The sequence below is a fragment of the Anabrus simplex genome, chromosome 7, assembly GCF_040414725.1.
Source record: "Anabrus simplex isolate iqAnaSimp1 chromosome 7, ASM4041472v1, whole genome shotgun sequence".
NCBI lineage: Eukaryota > Metazoa > Arthropoda > Insecta > Orthoptera > Tettigoniidae > Anabrus > Anabrus simplex.
In genome coordinates, this window is record NC_090271.1 from 61,475,774 (window position 1) to 61,492,487 (window position 16,714).

Consider the following 16,714-nt stretch of genomic DNA (forward strand, 5'->3'; position numbering starts at 1 on the left):
AGGTGCTGAGAGGCCGTTCCTCTTCTAGGAGTACAATATTGGCCCTAAGAGTCTCATTGTCGTGTGATAAGTTCAAGGGTACTTGAGGTCATGTTCTGATGTTCTGTCCTTTTATTTTGTGGGTACTTCTTGATGTGTCATCGCACAGGTGTTTTGTTTGTGTGTGTGTGTGTATGTATGTGTACTGTGTTTGTATGTCATGTGATGAGTCAGTATTGAGGTCGTCCGTGCCTTTTACCATTCGTTGGTTATGCTGATTCAGTGATCGTCGCACTTGTTTTGGTGGTTTGATGTTGTCTGTGTGTGTATGTCGAAGGACAGATAAGCTTGGTAGTCTTGTGTGTCGTGCGGTTATCTGGTAATCTCTGGTATGAAGGTTGTACTTGTACCTTTTTATTTCTTATATCATTGAGTTGGATGTCTGCATGTGCACTCTTGCATCGCTTTGGTTTTTCATTTTTGAGTTCCTGTTGATAAAGTAATATGATTTTCATTTGGTATTCCTGGCTTTATTGTGCTTTCATTTGACTGGTGTGACACGTAATACGTAATGTGAGTTTATCTATGTAAACATTTCATGAGTACATGACATGGTAAATAAATAGTGACTTACTATCCTCAATTCATTGAAAGTAGTTGCAAGCTAACGTAATTAATTATTTTTCGGTTTTGAGTTCCCTTGTAACATTCTAAATCTTGCGTTTATTTGTCTCGTTCTGTTCCTTAATGTTGGGTGATTAAGAATGCACACGGTAACTTGATTTGGTAGTTATATGGAATTAGTTGTAAGCATATTTTAATTGATTGGCGCACACAATTTTTCAGGTTTTGTAGTTAATAATTTAGTTAAGTTACTTTAGTTGTAATGGGAAGGGTTATTTATAATCATATTAGATATCATGATATCATTTAATGTAATGTCTGTTGGGGTAAGTTTAGAAGTTTATTGATGATTAGTTAGGGATTTTATAATGTTTTGGCACTAGGGTAAACTCTGGCAAATTTTCTTTTAGTTTTTTAATTTTCCTAAATTTTGAAATTCTGAAATAGCACTTGCCAGGAGGGCTGGGGTTTCCCAGAAACATGAGAGGGAATCTCCCTAAGGAGGCTTGTAAATGTTAATGAAAAAACACAAAAAACCCACCCTCGAAACTCAAGGCTCCTCTTAAAGTCATCAATAGTTCAGGCCAGTGGCCTAAGTTCTTCAGTTCCAAATTTCTGCTGCGTATGTTTATGTTCCAGTTACTGCGATGCCACTGACATTTCAACCTGGGATATCTATTTGGAGTCTGCAACGCACCTATTGGCCACTAATGTCTGATGGTGGAATGGAAAGCTGTTTAATGGTGACAGTAGTCTGTGCTGTGCCATCTGCCTTCGCCAGTTATGGACCTGTTCACCAAGTGGGGTGGGCTGTGCTGAGGCTGTATGTGAGCAATGGTTGGACTGCAATTAGGATGGAGACGTTGGCAACGGCCGCGGTCAACGACTTCGTTTAACAGCGATACCAACGCTCTACTGGTTTTTGCCTGTATGGACGTTCCTGAAGAGAACGATGATAAGAAATTGTGGTGTGGTGCAATTTGTGGCGTTGTGAAAATATTCTGATCTCCATTAAGCCTCCCATTTTAAGTTCATTTAGATTTTGTTATTTTTGGTAAAATTTTTTTGTCGAGCAGAGCTCGACTTTGGGAGGAGGAGAATGTCACCGGTTGGTGGGACGGAGAACTGAAACTACTGTGTGTTTGGAAATGTAAATTTTAATTTTTTTATTTGTCTGAAGGATTTAATTTTTTTGCAACTCTGGACTCTACTAGAATTTTGTGTAACTGAAATATGTTTGTAAATTTTTTAAAATTATGGAAACATCAAGAAACATTGAACTGTATGAACATTTCAACATGCAAAAGTGTTTTGAAGTGATTTTTTTAAATGTAGTTTTTATGTAATCTGATGTAAAATTTGTAAAAGGATTTATTTTGGAGCATCCTGTACCTGTACTGCAAGTGTGGTTTCCTATGATGAAATTCTGGGTGTTGTAATCGTAATGTTCCAGAACTTGTGCAATTGCTAATGATGTTAAAATTACCATATATGGTAACGAGATTTCCTATTGGCAAAAAGGTCCAGGAATCTAGGGTAAGTTTGATCTTATTGGCTAATTGTAATCGGACCATTTCCGGCCTTGTGGCCGGCTTCGAAAAATGATGCGTGAGCTCGGCGTCTTTTCCATCCGACCGCCGAAGCGAGCGTTCGCGCTCGAGGGCTGCTGCCCTCGGGAACTCCTGCTTTTCCGAAGTAAGTGTTATTTCAGTGTTTTTGCAATATTATTCTCAATGTTTTCCGGTTTCGTTTCATTTAGTTTAATTCCTTTGGTGTTTCATTATTTCTTCGCTTAATGTCATCTTAAAAGTTTAATTTGATGAGTCCGAGTTTACCCTAGGTTCCATTTGCAGTGCTTTCTATTCTTTCATCCATTAAATACTTTCGCTTTAAACTATACCTTTAATGTAGTATCACCTTCATTGTTAAATCAACTTTTATGTTAAGTTACTTAAGTATGTCTTGTTTCCGTGTCGTGGAACTGTATTATGTAAAACTTTGTCATTTTTAATATAGTTGAGCTAGAGGGTGTTTCTTGCAAGTCTTTTCTCCCCCATAACGTCATACATTCCCATGTACCTCGATAAGGGCTTCCCGCAGCTTCCACATCCTGTCTTAGTTGTCAGTTTTAGGCCTGTAAGTGTTCCCTGTATTTGGTTTATATGAATTCTCCGCCACTGCGTCATATTTCTACCTCCTTATTCAGATTAAGTATTATCTTATTTATTACTGGTTATATTAATTATTATTATTATTATTTATGGTAACCGTAATTGTCCCGAACAGCGGTAACATTTGTTATTATTTTTATTTATGTACGCCCGAAATAGCGGTTACACAATCTATGTCTTACGGCTGGTGGTCATCTGAAATTAGCAGCCGTTGATGGATGGCGAAGACCGAGCAGCACTGTATTTGAAAAAGAATGCAGATTGTTTGAAAGGCTATCACATCAGTTGAATTGTGGACATGACCTATCCGCTTGAACAAGCTATTAATTTCCAATTCAATCAGTGTAATTAATCTCTATAAATTGTTTAAAAATAATTTTATTAGTTTTATATGTTCTTACGAGTAATAAACAATACTTCTTCTCATGCACTGTACTGGGTAACATTTGTACATGAGTAGCCTTCAATACATTATGTAGCATTTTTGCACACTCCTGAATGTTTCCCTTTTTGTTCACCAGTATGATCAAATCCATAAAAAATCTGCTATGAGTGTATTGTTACATATTTAACCTCCCTGTAATATAGTGTAAATAAATTCATGCAGTGTAGGGTTAAAGTGGTATCTACTGTCAAGCAAGAAGAGGTTACATCACACTGCACTGAATTGAAGTCTGGAATTCTTTTTGACCCAATAAAAGCCCCATTGTTTGAAAACTCAAGACTCAGCTGATCACTGGCCAAGTGGAAAAACACCAAACGACGCATATGCAAGTTTTCTGGATGCAATGGGATCACAAAATCTTTCTTTGTTTCGACAAAGAAAAGAACTCCTACATAGATCTCCACCAGGAGCTGGGAGTGATCGTTCTAGTACTTTTGACCATGGTGATAGAGTGCTGCTAAAATGAGAAAAACTGTAACCAGAAATAATTCTGAATCATAGGTTCATCTATAGTTTTATCAATGAATGATGCAAGACATTTGCAGAAAATAAGCAGAAAGGAAAGAGAAAGTACACTTGATTTATATATACTGTATATATCAGGTGGGCAAAATAAAAGTGGCCCAGAAAATATTTGACTGACACGGGACAGGCCCTTGTTAATGAACATCAAAGAAAATGCTGGAAATGGTCTAATCTGAGGAAATGATGTCTCTGCCACAAAATTTAAACAGTGGTACGAGGGCTGGAATGGGGTCCACTCAGCCTCGAGAGGTCAGCTGAGTAGAGGAGGGTTCGATTCCCACCTCAGCAATCCCCAAAGTGATTTTCCATGGTTTCCCACTTCTGCTCCAGGAAAATGCCAGGATGGTACCTAACTTAAGGCCACGGCCGTTTCTTTCCCTCTTCCTTGCCTATCCCTTCCAATCTTCCCACCCCCCACAAGGCCCCTGTTCAGCATAGCAGGTGAGGCTGCCTGGGCAGGGTACTAGTCCTCCTCCCCAGTTTCATCCCCTCAACCCAAAATCTTATGCTTCAGGGCACTGCCCTTGAGGCAGTAGAGGTGGGATGCCTCACTGAGTCCAAGAGGAAAACCAACCCCGCAAGGTAAACGGATTAAGAAAGAAAAAGAAAGATTAAAATTCCCGATCTGAGTGGAAATTGAGACCATGACCCTCTGAACTGAAGGTCTCAATGATGACCATTCAACCAATAAGTCGGACTGACTGAACTATATACATTTTTAAAAAATAGTTAAGGCAACCTGTCGTGTTTTAACAATGCAAGAAAACGCAAAGTACTAAGTATCCCATACAACAGGCAGGTCCAGCTACCCTAAGCACTTGTCCTCAAGGCCAGGCATCTACTCTCGCTTTTACAGGATTAAAAAGGTTTGTTCTTTAGAATGGCAACAACAATAATATGAAGTGTCAAAATATTTGATTGCCATTCAAAAATTAACTTCCTCAGCTGGAATAAAAGTAAACTCGTGTCCTCATCCCGAGGTGGTGCAGCTCTTTTCAGGCACACCCCCATTGGAGGTGAGCTGCATGTACCATTTCAACCATACACCAGCCCTCCTGCCATTCTTAAATTTCTGGCAGTACCGGGAATCAAACCCGGGCCCCCAAGTATGGCAGCTAATAACATCAACCATTACTCTATGGAGGCGGACCTCAGCTGGGATAAAACCTGCAAACATGGGATCTACTATTACCCAAATAGGCAGCTATTTTTATTAGTGGTATGGCACTATTTTACTGGGTGGTAGAGAATTCTGTGTGGCATTATAGAGAGAGCACATTACAAAGAATGGATAAAGTAAGAATCATCATGCATTGGCTGAAGTGCAATTGAAATATGCAGGTCCTTTCTTTCTTATATCCTCACTTCACCAAATACATATTTTGTTGGTATTCCATATGTCTCTGCTATAGTCTTTAGATAAATTATTTTTAAAACTACTTATGAGGATTATTCACAGAAAGGATGGCAACAGTGATGTGGAAAATACATCAACTAGCAGAATGAAGAAAACTTCCCATTATCTGTTATTGCAACATAGATGTCTATACTGAGAGGGACTGCTTTAAAGGATACCTACTTCAGCACTCATACTATGGAAGGTAGGGAAGATTTCATTCTGTTCGATGATGATGCTGCCCTGTGTTGAATTTTGCATTCCAGATGTCAATGCATTGTTTACTTCTTTCAAACAAAATTGTATAGCAGTTATAACATACTAACCTTTAACTTGCTCCATGCTTCTGCTTGGCTTTTATCAAATGATTGCTGAGCGGAACACTGGATGCTCCAGCAAGATGTTGTGATGTCCTAATGAATCATCTCTTGCAAGTTGTGTCCCACAAACTTCTTGGCATATGCTCACCTTGAGATAGTTGATTGCTTTCTGTCACATCATGCTGCTGTGTTACCATTATCAAGGTATTTCTGTTCGGGGATTGCTTTGATGTTTTGGTTCTGTCTCAACAAACTTGAGGAGCAATATTTTGCGAATTATTTGCATGGCATATTTTTCTTTGCTACAAAAATGTAATGCTCTTTACAGAATGCACACTACTTCATTTGTTGCACACACAAAAACCGAACAAGTTGGATACACAGTAGATTGCACAGTTGTGAGCTTGAATTTGAGAGATTGTGGGTTTGAAGCCCTGAAGATGGTTTTCCATGGTTTTCCACTTTTAGACCAGGCAAATGCTGGAACTCTATCTTAATTAAGGCCATGACCACTACCTTCCCTATCCTACCCCTTTCTTATCCTTGTGTGTTGCCTGAAACCTTTTGTGTTAGTGCAATTTTAAACCATTAGCAAAACAATAAACTTAAAATTTTACATGCAAAGCAATACCTATCATACCAGTGTTGTCAACCTTCACCTGATAATGTTAGCATATGCTCAGTGAAACCTCACATGACTCAACATTAGTAATAAGCGGCAAAATATTCAGTAGTATTGTATAATGTTAAAATTTTAATAGACTTCTCTATCAGGAGAAGCAGGAAATAATGTTAAAAGATTCATACCATGGAGTCAACAGCTAATTCCTTAACTGAGTTATATTCAGCTGTCTTCATACATGTATGCTTCTGAAACCATGATGCAAAGAATTTATTCTCTGTAATATTAATACCGGTATTTAGCTGTATATAATTTATAGGTATTTGAGAGCAGCTACATCATCTACTTGAGGAAGACTTTATCAGTAAGTACATAGTTTCCATATTACATTAATATGGATAGTGAATTTCAGAAGGTGGAGCTTGATGTTTGGTACAACTCTCAGACTTAAATCTGTAAGTGATTGTGTACATTTCTGCATAATTCTAGGAGATCCATAGGTCAGCAGCAAATTAACGGTGATATTCTAGTAGTATTTTAAATTAAACAATTGACTAAGCTCTTAGGAGTTGTTGGTCAAATATCAGAAATGAATACAAATCCTATGAGTTTCACAGGTGAAAAGGAACATGATAAGATTTGCACATATGTTATTGAATCATTCAAGATGTTAAATCACATAGAAGATGATAGGTAGCCCAGAGGCTTAGCTCCTGGTTTTCTATTCAGATGACAGAGGTTCAAACCCTGATTATTACTAGGTGGAATTTTCATCTGAAAATTCGAGTGGCATTGGGATGATGAGTTCACTGATCATGTGATGACTTCATCAAATGATTATCAACTGCAAACTGCTAGACTATCAATGAAATGAGAACCAGTGGCATTTCAGATACTGAATCATGTGTGTTGGTACACACAAATACAGAGTGCCATCCATTGGCAATAGCAGTTCAATTGTATTGTAAATCCATGACAACTGTATCTCCCTCATGATACAAATGCCATTTCCTATTTCTGATGGCCAACAGAAATACTCTTCAGAGTTTATGGTCTTGCATTCCTGCTATGGACTGATATTCAAGTGAGATTGAAAACTTGAAAATAGAAAGGCTGTAGATGCTCAGTACATTAATTGGTAAAATAATTTGAGTTTCACAGAATCCGTCATTGATACTGATGAAAAATTAAAATGTTATTTGATTCAGGTGTATAACTTGCTTAGTAACTGAAGCAGCCACCATACCAGCGAACCCCAGCAACATCATTACAAAAAGGGTTTTGCATGCGAGTACAATACCGCCATAATCATCATTTTCATGTCCCCTTGTCCAGCTCCTGCCAGATCGGGATGTTGATGGTACTTCTCCACCATTGTCTCTCCTTTTCCAAGGCTGATAATTATCAATTACCGATGGGGTTGCCACTCCCAAAGGCATTTTAGAGTTATACCGTAAATTCTGCAAATAATCTGCAAAATTTTTTTTTTTGAAAGTTGGCACTGAGAAATACAGATGCATGCAATATTCAGGATAAAGTTGTCACCACCCTCATCATACCTGACACCTATTGTGTATACTTCAGTGTTACACATGGTGTTGGTAACCTGTTCAGAAGAGAGGTGTGAATCATATGTTAAGTATGACTGCAAGTGCAACAAGTTATCGTTATCGCTTGTTCACTACTTTGTATTATTGGAGATGCAGAGAACATTGGAAATCACACGGTGGGAAGAAGGTATGATATCACTGAAAGTTATATTCACAACTGGTGAAAAAATAAAACTACCGGACGAGTTGGCCATGTGATTAGGGCCACGCAGCTGTGAGCTTACATCTGGTAGATAGAGGGTTCGAACACCACTGTCGGCAGCCCTGAAGATGGTTTTCCGTGGTCTCCCATTTTCACACCAGGCAAATGCTGGGACTGTACCTTAATTAAAGCCACAGTCGCCTCCTTCCATATCCCAGGCCTTTCCTCTCCCATCATCGCCATAAGACCTATGTGCCGGTGCGACGTAAAGCCAATTGTAAAAAAACTACTTCAAGAAACAAATAGTAGGTAGGTTTTGCGGCCAAAGATCAAAGCATCCAGACATAAAAAATAGGCTGTGCAATTGCGTCAATGAAAAGAGGTAACTAGGCATCATGAATTTCGAGATTTTTTAATGGCTCCCTGGTGATAACCAAGAGATGATGTTGAATTTACATTACTAGGAGCATTTTCACTAGGAGCATTCAAATAGCTATTTTTTTATTCTTTTAGAATTTCCCCTCCAAAAATTGAAGTGCATTGATTATTTGTGTATACACAGTAAGCAAGTCAGTCAACAGATCTCCTTACAGGCTGATTATCCATGAGGTGAGTTCATGCCAAGAAGATGCACAATGAGTGATAACCAGACAGAACACAAGAAATTATGCACCAAATGTTATCATACCTCATCATATAAATTTGCACAGCAGTCTGTGATCAACTACCATGTAATCAAGCTGACATAAGCCCAGCAAATTACATCATGAGTCAAGGTTAGTATGTTCCAATAAAAACAAGTAAGCCTGAGAAGAACTCAAAGCCAAATTTTGATCACATGCAAGTTGTTAATTTGCTGATTGCTCAGAAAATTACCAAAAATCTCCATTACCATACTATAATGCCTAAACAAAAAATCCAACTCAACAATTCATCAAAATACAATGTGAATAGCCTACTGTACATGGGCTCTTTCTTTACTTGTGGCAACACTGTTGTATGTATACTTGCTCAAAAAAAGGAATGAGTGCATGGTATTGCATAAGTTTCTCTGTGGTACACTTTTCTAAGAAACAAGTGAACCTATAGATATGATGTTTGTTGTGGGTATCCAGAGGGTTTTCTTTTATCTACATGGGGGATGAATTATATTTTGATAATTACAAAAAATTAAGCCTGATAGAATATTAAGTGTGAGAAACATACAGTAACATATGCCAAGAAGCCTATGGAGTTAAAGAGATGAAGATACTGATATTTGCAGATGATGATGTGATCTGGGGAAAGAATGGGAAAGAAGTGCAACAATAACGAGATGTACTGAATGAAAAATCGAGAAGTATGGCATGAAAATCAGTACAGAGAAATGCAAGACTATGGTAATGTTGAGAGGGGAAAGGCAAGGAAAGGGCACTGTGAAAATTGGAAGTCAGAGTCTGGAAATTGTGGACTGCTTTAAATATCTAGGAAGTGAATTAATGCAAAATGCTAGGGTGGACATGGAGATTAGCAGGAGGGTACAGCAGAGTAATGCATTCTACCAAAGTATAAGAAAACTTGTTTGGAGCAAGGAAGTACCAAGATACCAAGGAAAAGTAAACAGATAATGTACAAAATGTACTATGTACCCATACTGACTTATGCAGCTGATACCTGGACTTTAACTAGCAGGTAAGGGAGTAGAATTCAAGCCAGTGAGATGAAATTCCTAAGAAGTAAGAAGACAAGGAAAGACAGAGTGAGAAATGAAGAAGTTAGGAAGGAAGTTGGGATAGGAAACCTAAATGAGAGAGTTGAAAAGAATAAACTAAGGTGGTTTGGACATGTAAAGAGGATAGAGGAGAATAGAATTCCAAGATAGATGCTGGAGGCAAAGTGCGAGGGCAAGAGAGCAAGAGGAAGACCTAGAACAAGGCAGATTAATCAGTGAAGAAAGGCATAAGATGATGAAATTTGGACTGGGACAAGATCGTGGAAGGAAAGAGGAAGATGGAGAAGTGCCATAAATACCCCGACCCGGCAGGAGCTGGATAAGGGGAAATGATGATGATGATGCCAAGAAATGGAGGCAGTGTTTCTTGCATATCCAACCTACCTCACAGTACACGAACTCATCCCTTTAACGCTTTGTGTCTGCACTGTGCTGTGAAGAATAGCATCGTCTGTGGGAGACTGGTTGAAAAGTTAGTTCCCACGAAAGTTAAAAGTGCATCCAAACCCCAGCAGTTTGAAGTTGATGGTGTCTGTTGTATGACTGTGACGGTGTTGTCTTAATACATACCATATCTCAAGGGCAGACTGTGAATGCACAGTTCAGTTATGGGACATCACCTGTGACCAGCACTGTACAAGAAGCAGTGACATTTTCTGCAGACACCCCCATCTTTTTACAGGTGGCTGATTTATAGGCTAGAAGGGGCTGGGAAATGCTCTTTCTTCCCTTATACTTATCAGACTTACGCCCTTGGAAATGGAGTTCTTAAGAAATATGATTCAGAAAATAAGGGGGGACAAAATAAGAAACGATGAGATATACCATCTTGTCCAAGTGAAAACATCCCTCAGTGAGAACTGTGTCGAAGCCAGGCTGGAATGGTTTGCCCATCTCAAAAGCATGGACCCACAAAGAACAGCTAGTGTAGTTAATGAAGGAAATTGAAGGCCAAGAGATTGGCCAAGGAAGAGATGAATCAATAAGATTAGAAATGATCTACCTGGATGAGGTCTAGATTTGCAGGAGGTTATGGAAGAAGACATCTACATGGACAGAAGTAAACAGAGAGTGCTCATTCACTGCACCCAGGAAACTGGAGCTGGTTCAAGATGATGATGATGATGACGACGACGACGACCTAACCCACCATTTTCCAAATGTAAGCTAACAGCTACATGGCTCAAACTGGGCAGCCACCTTAAGAAAGTCTGCTTTGGAAAGTATTAGGAAATATGGCTCCATCCAATTAACAGGAAATGTGACAGGTACAGAGGATTCCATCACTTATACAGACAGTTATGAAGGTTTTCTCCCATGTGTTCCTTGTCTTCAGTAGATTTTTAAACTTTTTATCCTGTTATTCCATAAAAATACTCCTGTTTGGGCCAAGTAAATCAGAATTCCTTTCTTCTCTTTCGAGAATACTTATCCTTTCATGCTGCAGTTACCAGGTGAGCTCATACAAATCACAAACATCAGTGAACAGCAATCGAGTAGACTCCTTTCTCCTCTTACCAACTCAGTTATTTTCAGTTATATTTTTTTTTTTTTTTTTTTTTTTTTAAACTTGCTTTACGTCGCACTGACACAGATAGGTCTTATAGCGACGATGGGATAAGTAAGGTCTACGAGTAGGAAGGAAGCAGCCATGGCCTTAATTAGGGTACAGCTCCAGCATTTGCCTGGTGTGAAAATGGGAAACCATGGAAAACTATCTTGCGGGTTGTCGACAGTGGGGTTTGAACCCACTATCTCCCGGATGCAAGCTCACTGCTGCGAGCCCCTAACCGCATGGCCAACTCGCTCGGTTCAGTTATGTATATCTTCATTTGTGATCCTATCTTCATATAATACATCTATTTCTGTAACAATTCCTGGCCACTATCTTCCACAATTATTGCAATTAGGCTTTAAGTGCCAGCACACAGGCACTAAGTGGTGACGGAAGTAGAGGAATAATCACCCTGAAGGAAAAGTTGAAATTGAAGTATAAACAAAGAGAGAAACTATTAGTCATCTCATTTACTTACTAAATTCTGAATGTCTCCATAACCCTATTTATAGAGTGGATGTTTACTAAAACATAAAGCAGTATGCTAATTGCATATTTCTCCTTTTTTTTCCAGTTCAATAAAGAATAAAATGACAGTTGTATAGATTTCTCAAATTATGAGTGACTAACTCAATTTAGTGCAGTATTTTAGATTTTAACATTTTAGTTGAATATATATTTTTGAGCACTATAAATCTTCCCTTAGCACCTTCTTACAACTATCTCTCAGTCCTGTGCCAAAGCTCCCTTAGCCCATTTTCTCAACTAAAAGTTTTGATGAAATTACCTATAGTGGACTGAAATTTGTACTTGTCGCTGGGATAGAAGAGAAATGCATTATTTGTGTTATCTTGGATATTTTCTACTTGCTTCCTATGCTTAACTCTCTGCATTCACACAGAAATTAATAAATAAAGATTTTATTCTGTAATAAAGTTAAAACTGCTATAATTCCAAGCTTCCAAATGAAAAAAATAAAGCACTCAAAAGAGTTGTTCTGCAGTGAAGAATGAATTTCAGTACCCCAAAAGTAAAATAAATAAAAATTAGTAAATATTATAAGAAATAGGAGTACATAAAAAGAGTTAAAAATGAGTGTCGTCTCCAATATTATAAACGGCGACAACAGTCTCTTCGTCTGCGAATGATTCTGCCAGAGATACTTTCATACCATATCGGTTTCTTTCTCCAACACGTTGGCTGACTGGTGATTCATCAGATGCAATTGATGGCGTTGTGAGAGTCTCCTCAGAGAAGCGTTTACCACGTTTACTACGAACCCTGGACAAAGTGCCAGACACCTTGCCCTTTTGCAGAGGAGTGGCCTCTTCTTTGCTCTTGAAATTTTCAAATTCTCGTTTCACCTCATCCCATTCTGCTTCCAACCTGCGCAAACACAACAGGAACTGAAATAGGAAATGGAATAGAGTCTCAGTTGAAATGTGACAACTGGCTACAGTTAGTTCACACAAAGTAATGGAAATGAACAAACAAGGGCAAATCAAGCTATATATATATAAAAAGATAGGAACATGAACTGGATAAACACAATGACATATCGAGAGTAATCAAGTAAAAGTAATCAAATAACTTGTAACAAATACTTTTTTTAGTAATTTTTATTAGTAATCATTTTTTGTAATTTTTACTTCTTGAAATAGACCTTTAATTGTTACATTCTAGTAATTAATACATATCGTATGGACAAAAAAACAAGATATTAAGTTATAATAAAGATAACTATTATACTACAGCAAAACCAGTAGCTTCACCACTGCTGGATGCCGTACTTTCTTACCACTCCAGAATTTCTAAAGACATCATACCATCACTGCTGGGAATGTTCTAAAAATTAAACACACCGGGTGAGTTGGCCGTGCGCGTAGAGGCGCGCGGCTGTGAGCTTGCATCCGGGAGATAGTAGGTTCGAATCCCACTATCGGCAGCCCTGAAGATGGTTTTCCGTGGTTTCCCATTTTCACACCAGGCAAATGCTGGGGCTGTACCTTAATTAAGGCCACGGCCGCTTCCTTCCAACTCCTAGGCCTTTCCTATCCCATCGTCGCCATAAGACCTATCTGTGTCGGTGCGACGTAAAGCCCCTAGCAAAAAAAAAATTAAACACAGTTATTCCTTCAAGTGCCCCAGCAGATTTGCTGTTGAAACCATCCTACCGAACACCATCAGGGCTTTAGTTTCAGTTGTCTTTTTGAGCACACCATTTTCTGTGACACATCATCTTCAAAACAAGTTAATAAGAGGAAATGCAAGGTGTTGAACATTAAATCAAAAATTAAAATGATCGAAAGATTTGAAAACAGTGAATTGGTGGCTGATTTAGCAATGAATATGATGTTGGAATCACACCTATATGAGTCGTCATAAAAAAATAAAGTCAACATGGACTACTGAACAGAAAAACCATGAATCAGCCTAAATTTAATTCTCTGTGTCAATGAAAAACCATGGGAAGGTGCTCTAATAAATGGACCCATACTTATGAAAAACAGGATCTAGCATGGGATGTTTGGAGAGGAAAATGCCAAATGCTGAAAATGAGCTCCATAAAAATATTTTAAATGCAGTTGCTTTAAAGCCACGACAGTCAAAGACAATGGGGAAAATAGAGATGCCAATCTGGGAAGCTCACTTCACGAACATCCTAAACCAACAAAGGGTCATCGAAGCTCATGAAATAACAAGACAATACGATGACATCAGAAGATTTACAACAGAGGAAATTAGAAACACTATATCAACATTGAAAAACAAGAAGGCAGCAGGCCCAGATGGGATATTTAACAAGCACATCAAAGCAGCCTCGGAAGTTTTAATCCCAGCAATCACGAACATGATGAACTTATGTCTGTATACAGGACAAATCCCGATGAGCTGGAAAACCTCGAAAATTAGAATGATATACAAGGGAAAAGGAGAGCCACTTGACCCAAACTCGTACCAGGGAATTGCGCTAGAGAACAACTTTCTCAAAATTCTGACGAATCTTGTGAAGATTATAAGACTAACAGAGGAAATCGACAACAAGATCCCAGAGGAACAATTTGAATTCAGGAAAAGCTGAAGCACCCTACATGCAGTCAAAAACCTCATAGACGACATCGAGGAGAATATAAGATTCCCAAAAGGAAAATTCCAAGCAGTATTCGTCGATTTTACAAAAGCGTTCGACAATCTCAACAGGACCTTAACATGCGCCAAACTAGAACAGATGGTGGAACAAAACAAGGAACTAAGCGTCTTGATACACAACATCCTGAGTAAAAACACCATCATAATTTCAGACAATGTAACAACCTCGCAAGAAATTATACAGACAAACGGAGTGTTACAAGGAGACCCCCTTAGTCCCCTTCTGTTCAACGTAGCCACACATGACATGGTCCAAGCAATAAGAACTTCCGCTCCGTACCACACGATTTATATATACGCAGACGACATGGTGATGGGTTCTCACGATACTAACAAACTCCAGAAAGGAATAAATGCTCTAGGAACATGGGCTGAATACAATGGACTGAAAATAAACGCAGAAAAGACAGTACACATGGTCTTCAGGAAAGGAGGACGCCTATCCACAAGGGACAAAATTTACCTCAAACATGAACCTCTACAAACTACGAACAGCTTCAAATATCTGGGCGTAACGGTCCAGACAACAGCACACTCATTCAGAATTCACACAACACAACGAGCAGCTGCCGCAACCAAAGCCATCTACGACATCATGTCATTAAGCAAACTTTCCCTGGATACAGCTATTGCCCTTTTTGAAGCCAAAATCGTTCCTATTCTAATATACAGAATAGAGATAACATGGGAAAAGTTAAGCTATAAAGACCTAATACAAATGGAAAAAGTGAAAGCCAGATTCTTGAAAACAGCCATCGGAATTTCAAAGTACACCAAGTCAAGACTAGCGTACAAACTCGCGAGAGAAACATTTCTAATAGAGGACCTGAGATGGAAATTCAATCTGCCCTGTACAGACAACTGGAAGAAACTGCGGTTAGAGAGGGAGAAGAAAAAGAAGGAGATATGACCAGAGTTCTACTCTTCAGAGGCCATGATGAACAGAACATGGACCGGTACAAACCAGGAGCTGAGACATTTTGTAAATTCCATGGCAGTCCATGGCTACCATCACAAAATCTGTAGGTCGAAGACATACCACGACCCGGACTCAATGTGCATATGTGAACTCTGTAGTAAACATTGTGACCGATATCACGTAATGTCGTGTAAAAATCGTGTGAAATCAATCATAGACCTCTGTATTGATTAATGTATCCTAATACTGCACAACTTGTGCGCAATAAAGTTTATATACATATAAATCAAGAGCATTGTACAGGGAATTGAAATATATAGAAAATAACGATGTAATAAGTTATAATTCTGCAAAATAATACAGATGATGTAATCTATATATATAAAATAACATGTCCTGACTGACAGACCGACCGCCAAGCCAAAACTACTGGACATAAAGAAACAAAATTTTGGGGATACATTTATATTAGGGTGTAGGTGCTCAATAAGGGAGGATTTTTGGATATTCTGGCACTAAGGAGGTGAAAAGGGGGGTGAATTTTTAATATGAGGATATCTATATCTCAAAAACTTAAAAGTTTACAGACATAAAAATTGGTATTTGGAATCTCCTTTAAAAATAATGAAACACATACTTTTTTTTCTTCATAAAATCCCATTAATGGAGGTGAAAAATGGGGGAAGGGGTTGAACACCTTTTATGAGGAGACTTATATCTCAAAAGCTGAAGATGTTATAGACATGAAAATTGGTACAGTATTTGGAATCTCCTTTGAAAATAAAGAAACACATATTTTTGTGTTTTTGGATAATCCTATGAATAGGGAGTGAACAGGAGTAACAAACAGGGTGAATTTTAAAAAAAGACTATATCTGCAAATTATCTCAGACAGGTAAAACGTTACAGATTTGAAAACTGGCATTTGGAATTTCCTGTAAAATTAAAGAAACATTAACGTTTTTTTTGGAAAATCCACTTAAGGGGAACTGAAAAAATGGGTGAATTTTTAAAATTAGCATATCTACAGTATATCTCAAAAATTTAACATGTTGCAGATGTGAAAATTGGTATTTGGAATCTCCTTTAAAAATAAGGAAACACGTTGTAACAGTAAATACAGTACTTTGATGAGCATGAAACTAGACGCAGGGCGTGTACCATTTCTGATTGAAGTGCTTACAGAAGAAGATAGGGTTTCGTGAAATGATTCTTAAGTTTGTTAAAATTCTGAATTTATTAACATAGTTCAAAGTTATATCACCTTCATACAACAGATATATAGGTAAAGGTTTCTTCCTCATCCAGGCTGGTGATGTACTCAAAATCCGACTGCTCTCCTCGTACGTTTACCAGTCTCCCCTCTGCACCATGGAACCATGATTCCTCCCATGATTGAAATTTTAGAAGTTCTCAAATATCCATACGATGTCTGGAAGATCGAGATAACGTAGGAATGTGAGTGCTGAGATTTGGTTGCACGGAGAATGACTTATGACCGCACAGATTTGCACCTGGGACACGGAAAGAGTTTCTTGAATATAA

The 16,714-nt window shown here is 38.3% G+C and overlaps 1 protein-coding gene across 3 annotated transcripts in view; it reads right to left on the reverse strand.

Moving 5' to 3' along the window:
- Window positions 1-8,570, reverse strand: part of LOC136877694 (uncharacterized) — a 101,655-nt gene extending 93,085 nt beyond the window's left edge. The window contains exon 1 of one of the 3 annotated variants that reach the window (XM_068228492.1): window positions 8,523-8,570. Coding sequence is in view for 1 of the 3 variants with exons in the window: in XM_068228491.1 (XP_068084592.1) it covers window positions 5,467-5,482 (16 nt within the window). In the remaining 2 variants the exon portion in view is untranslated. Of the gene's footprint in view, window positions 1-5,466; window positions 5,603-8,425 lie in introns of those variants that run through there. The other 2 variants (XM_068228493.1, XM_068228491.1) reach the window with 2 other exon arrangements.
- Window positions 8,571-16,714: the final 8,144 nt, after the last annotated feature.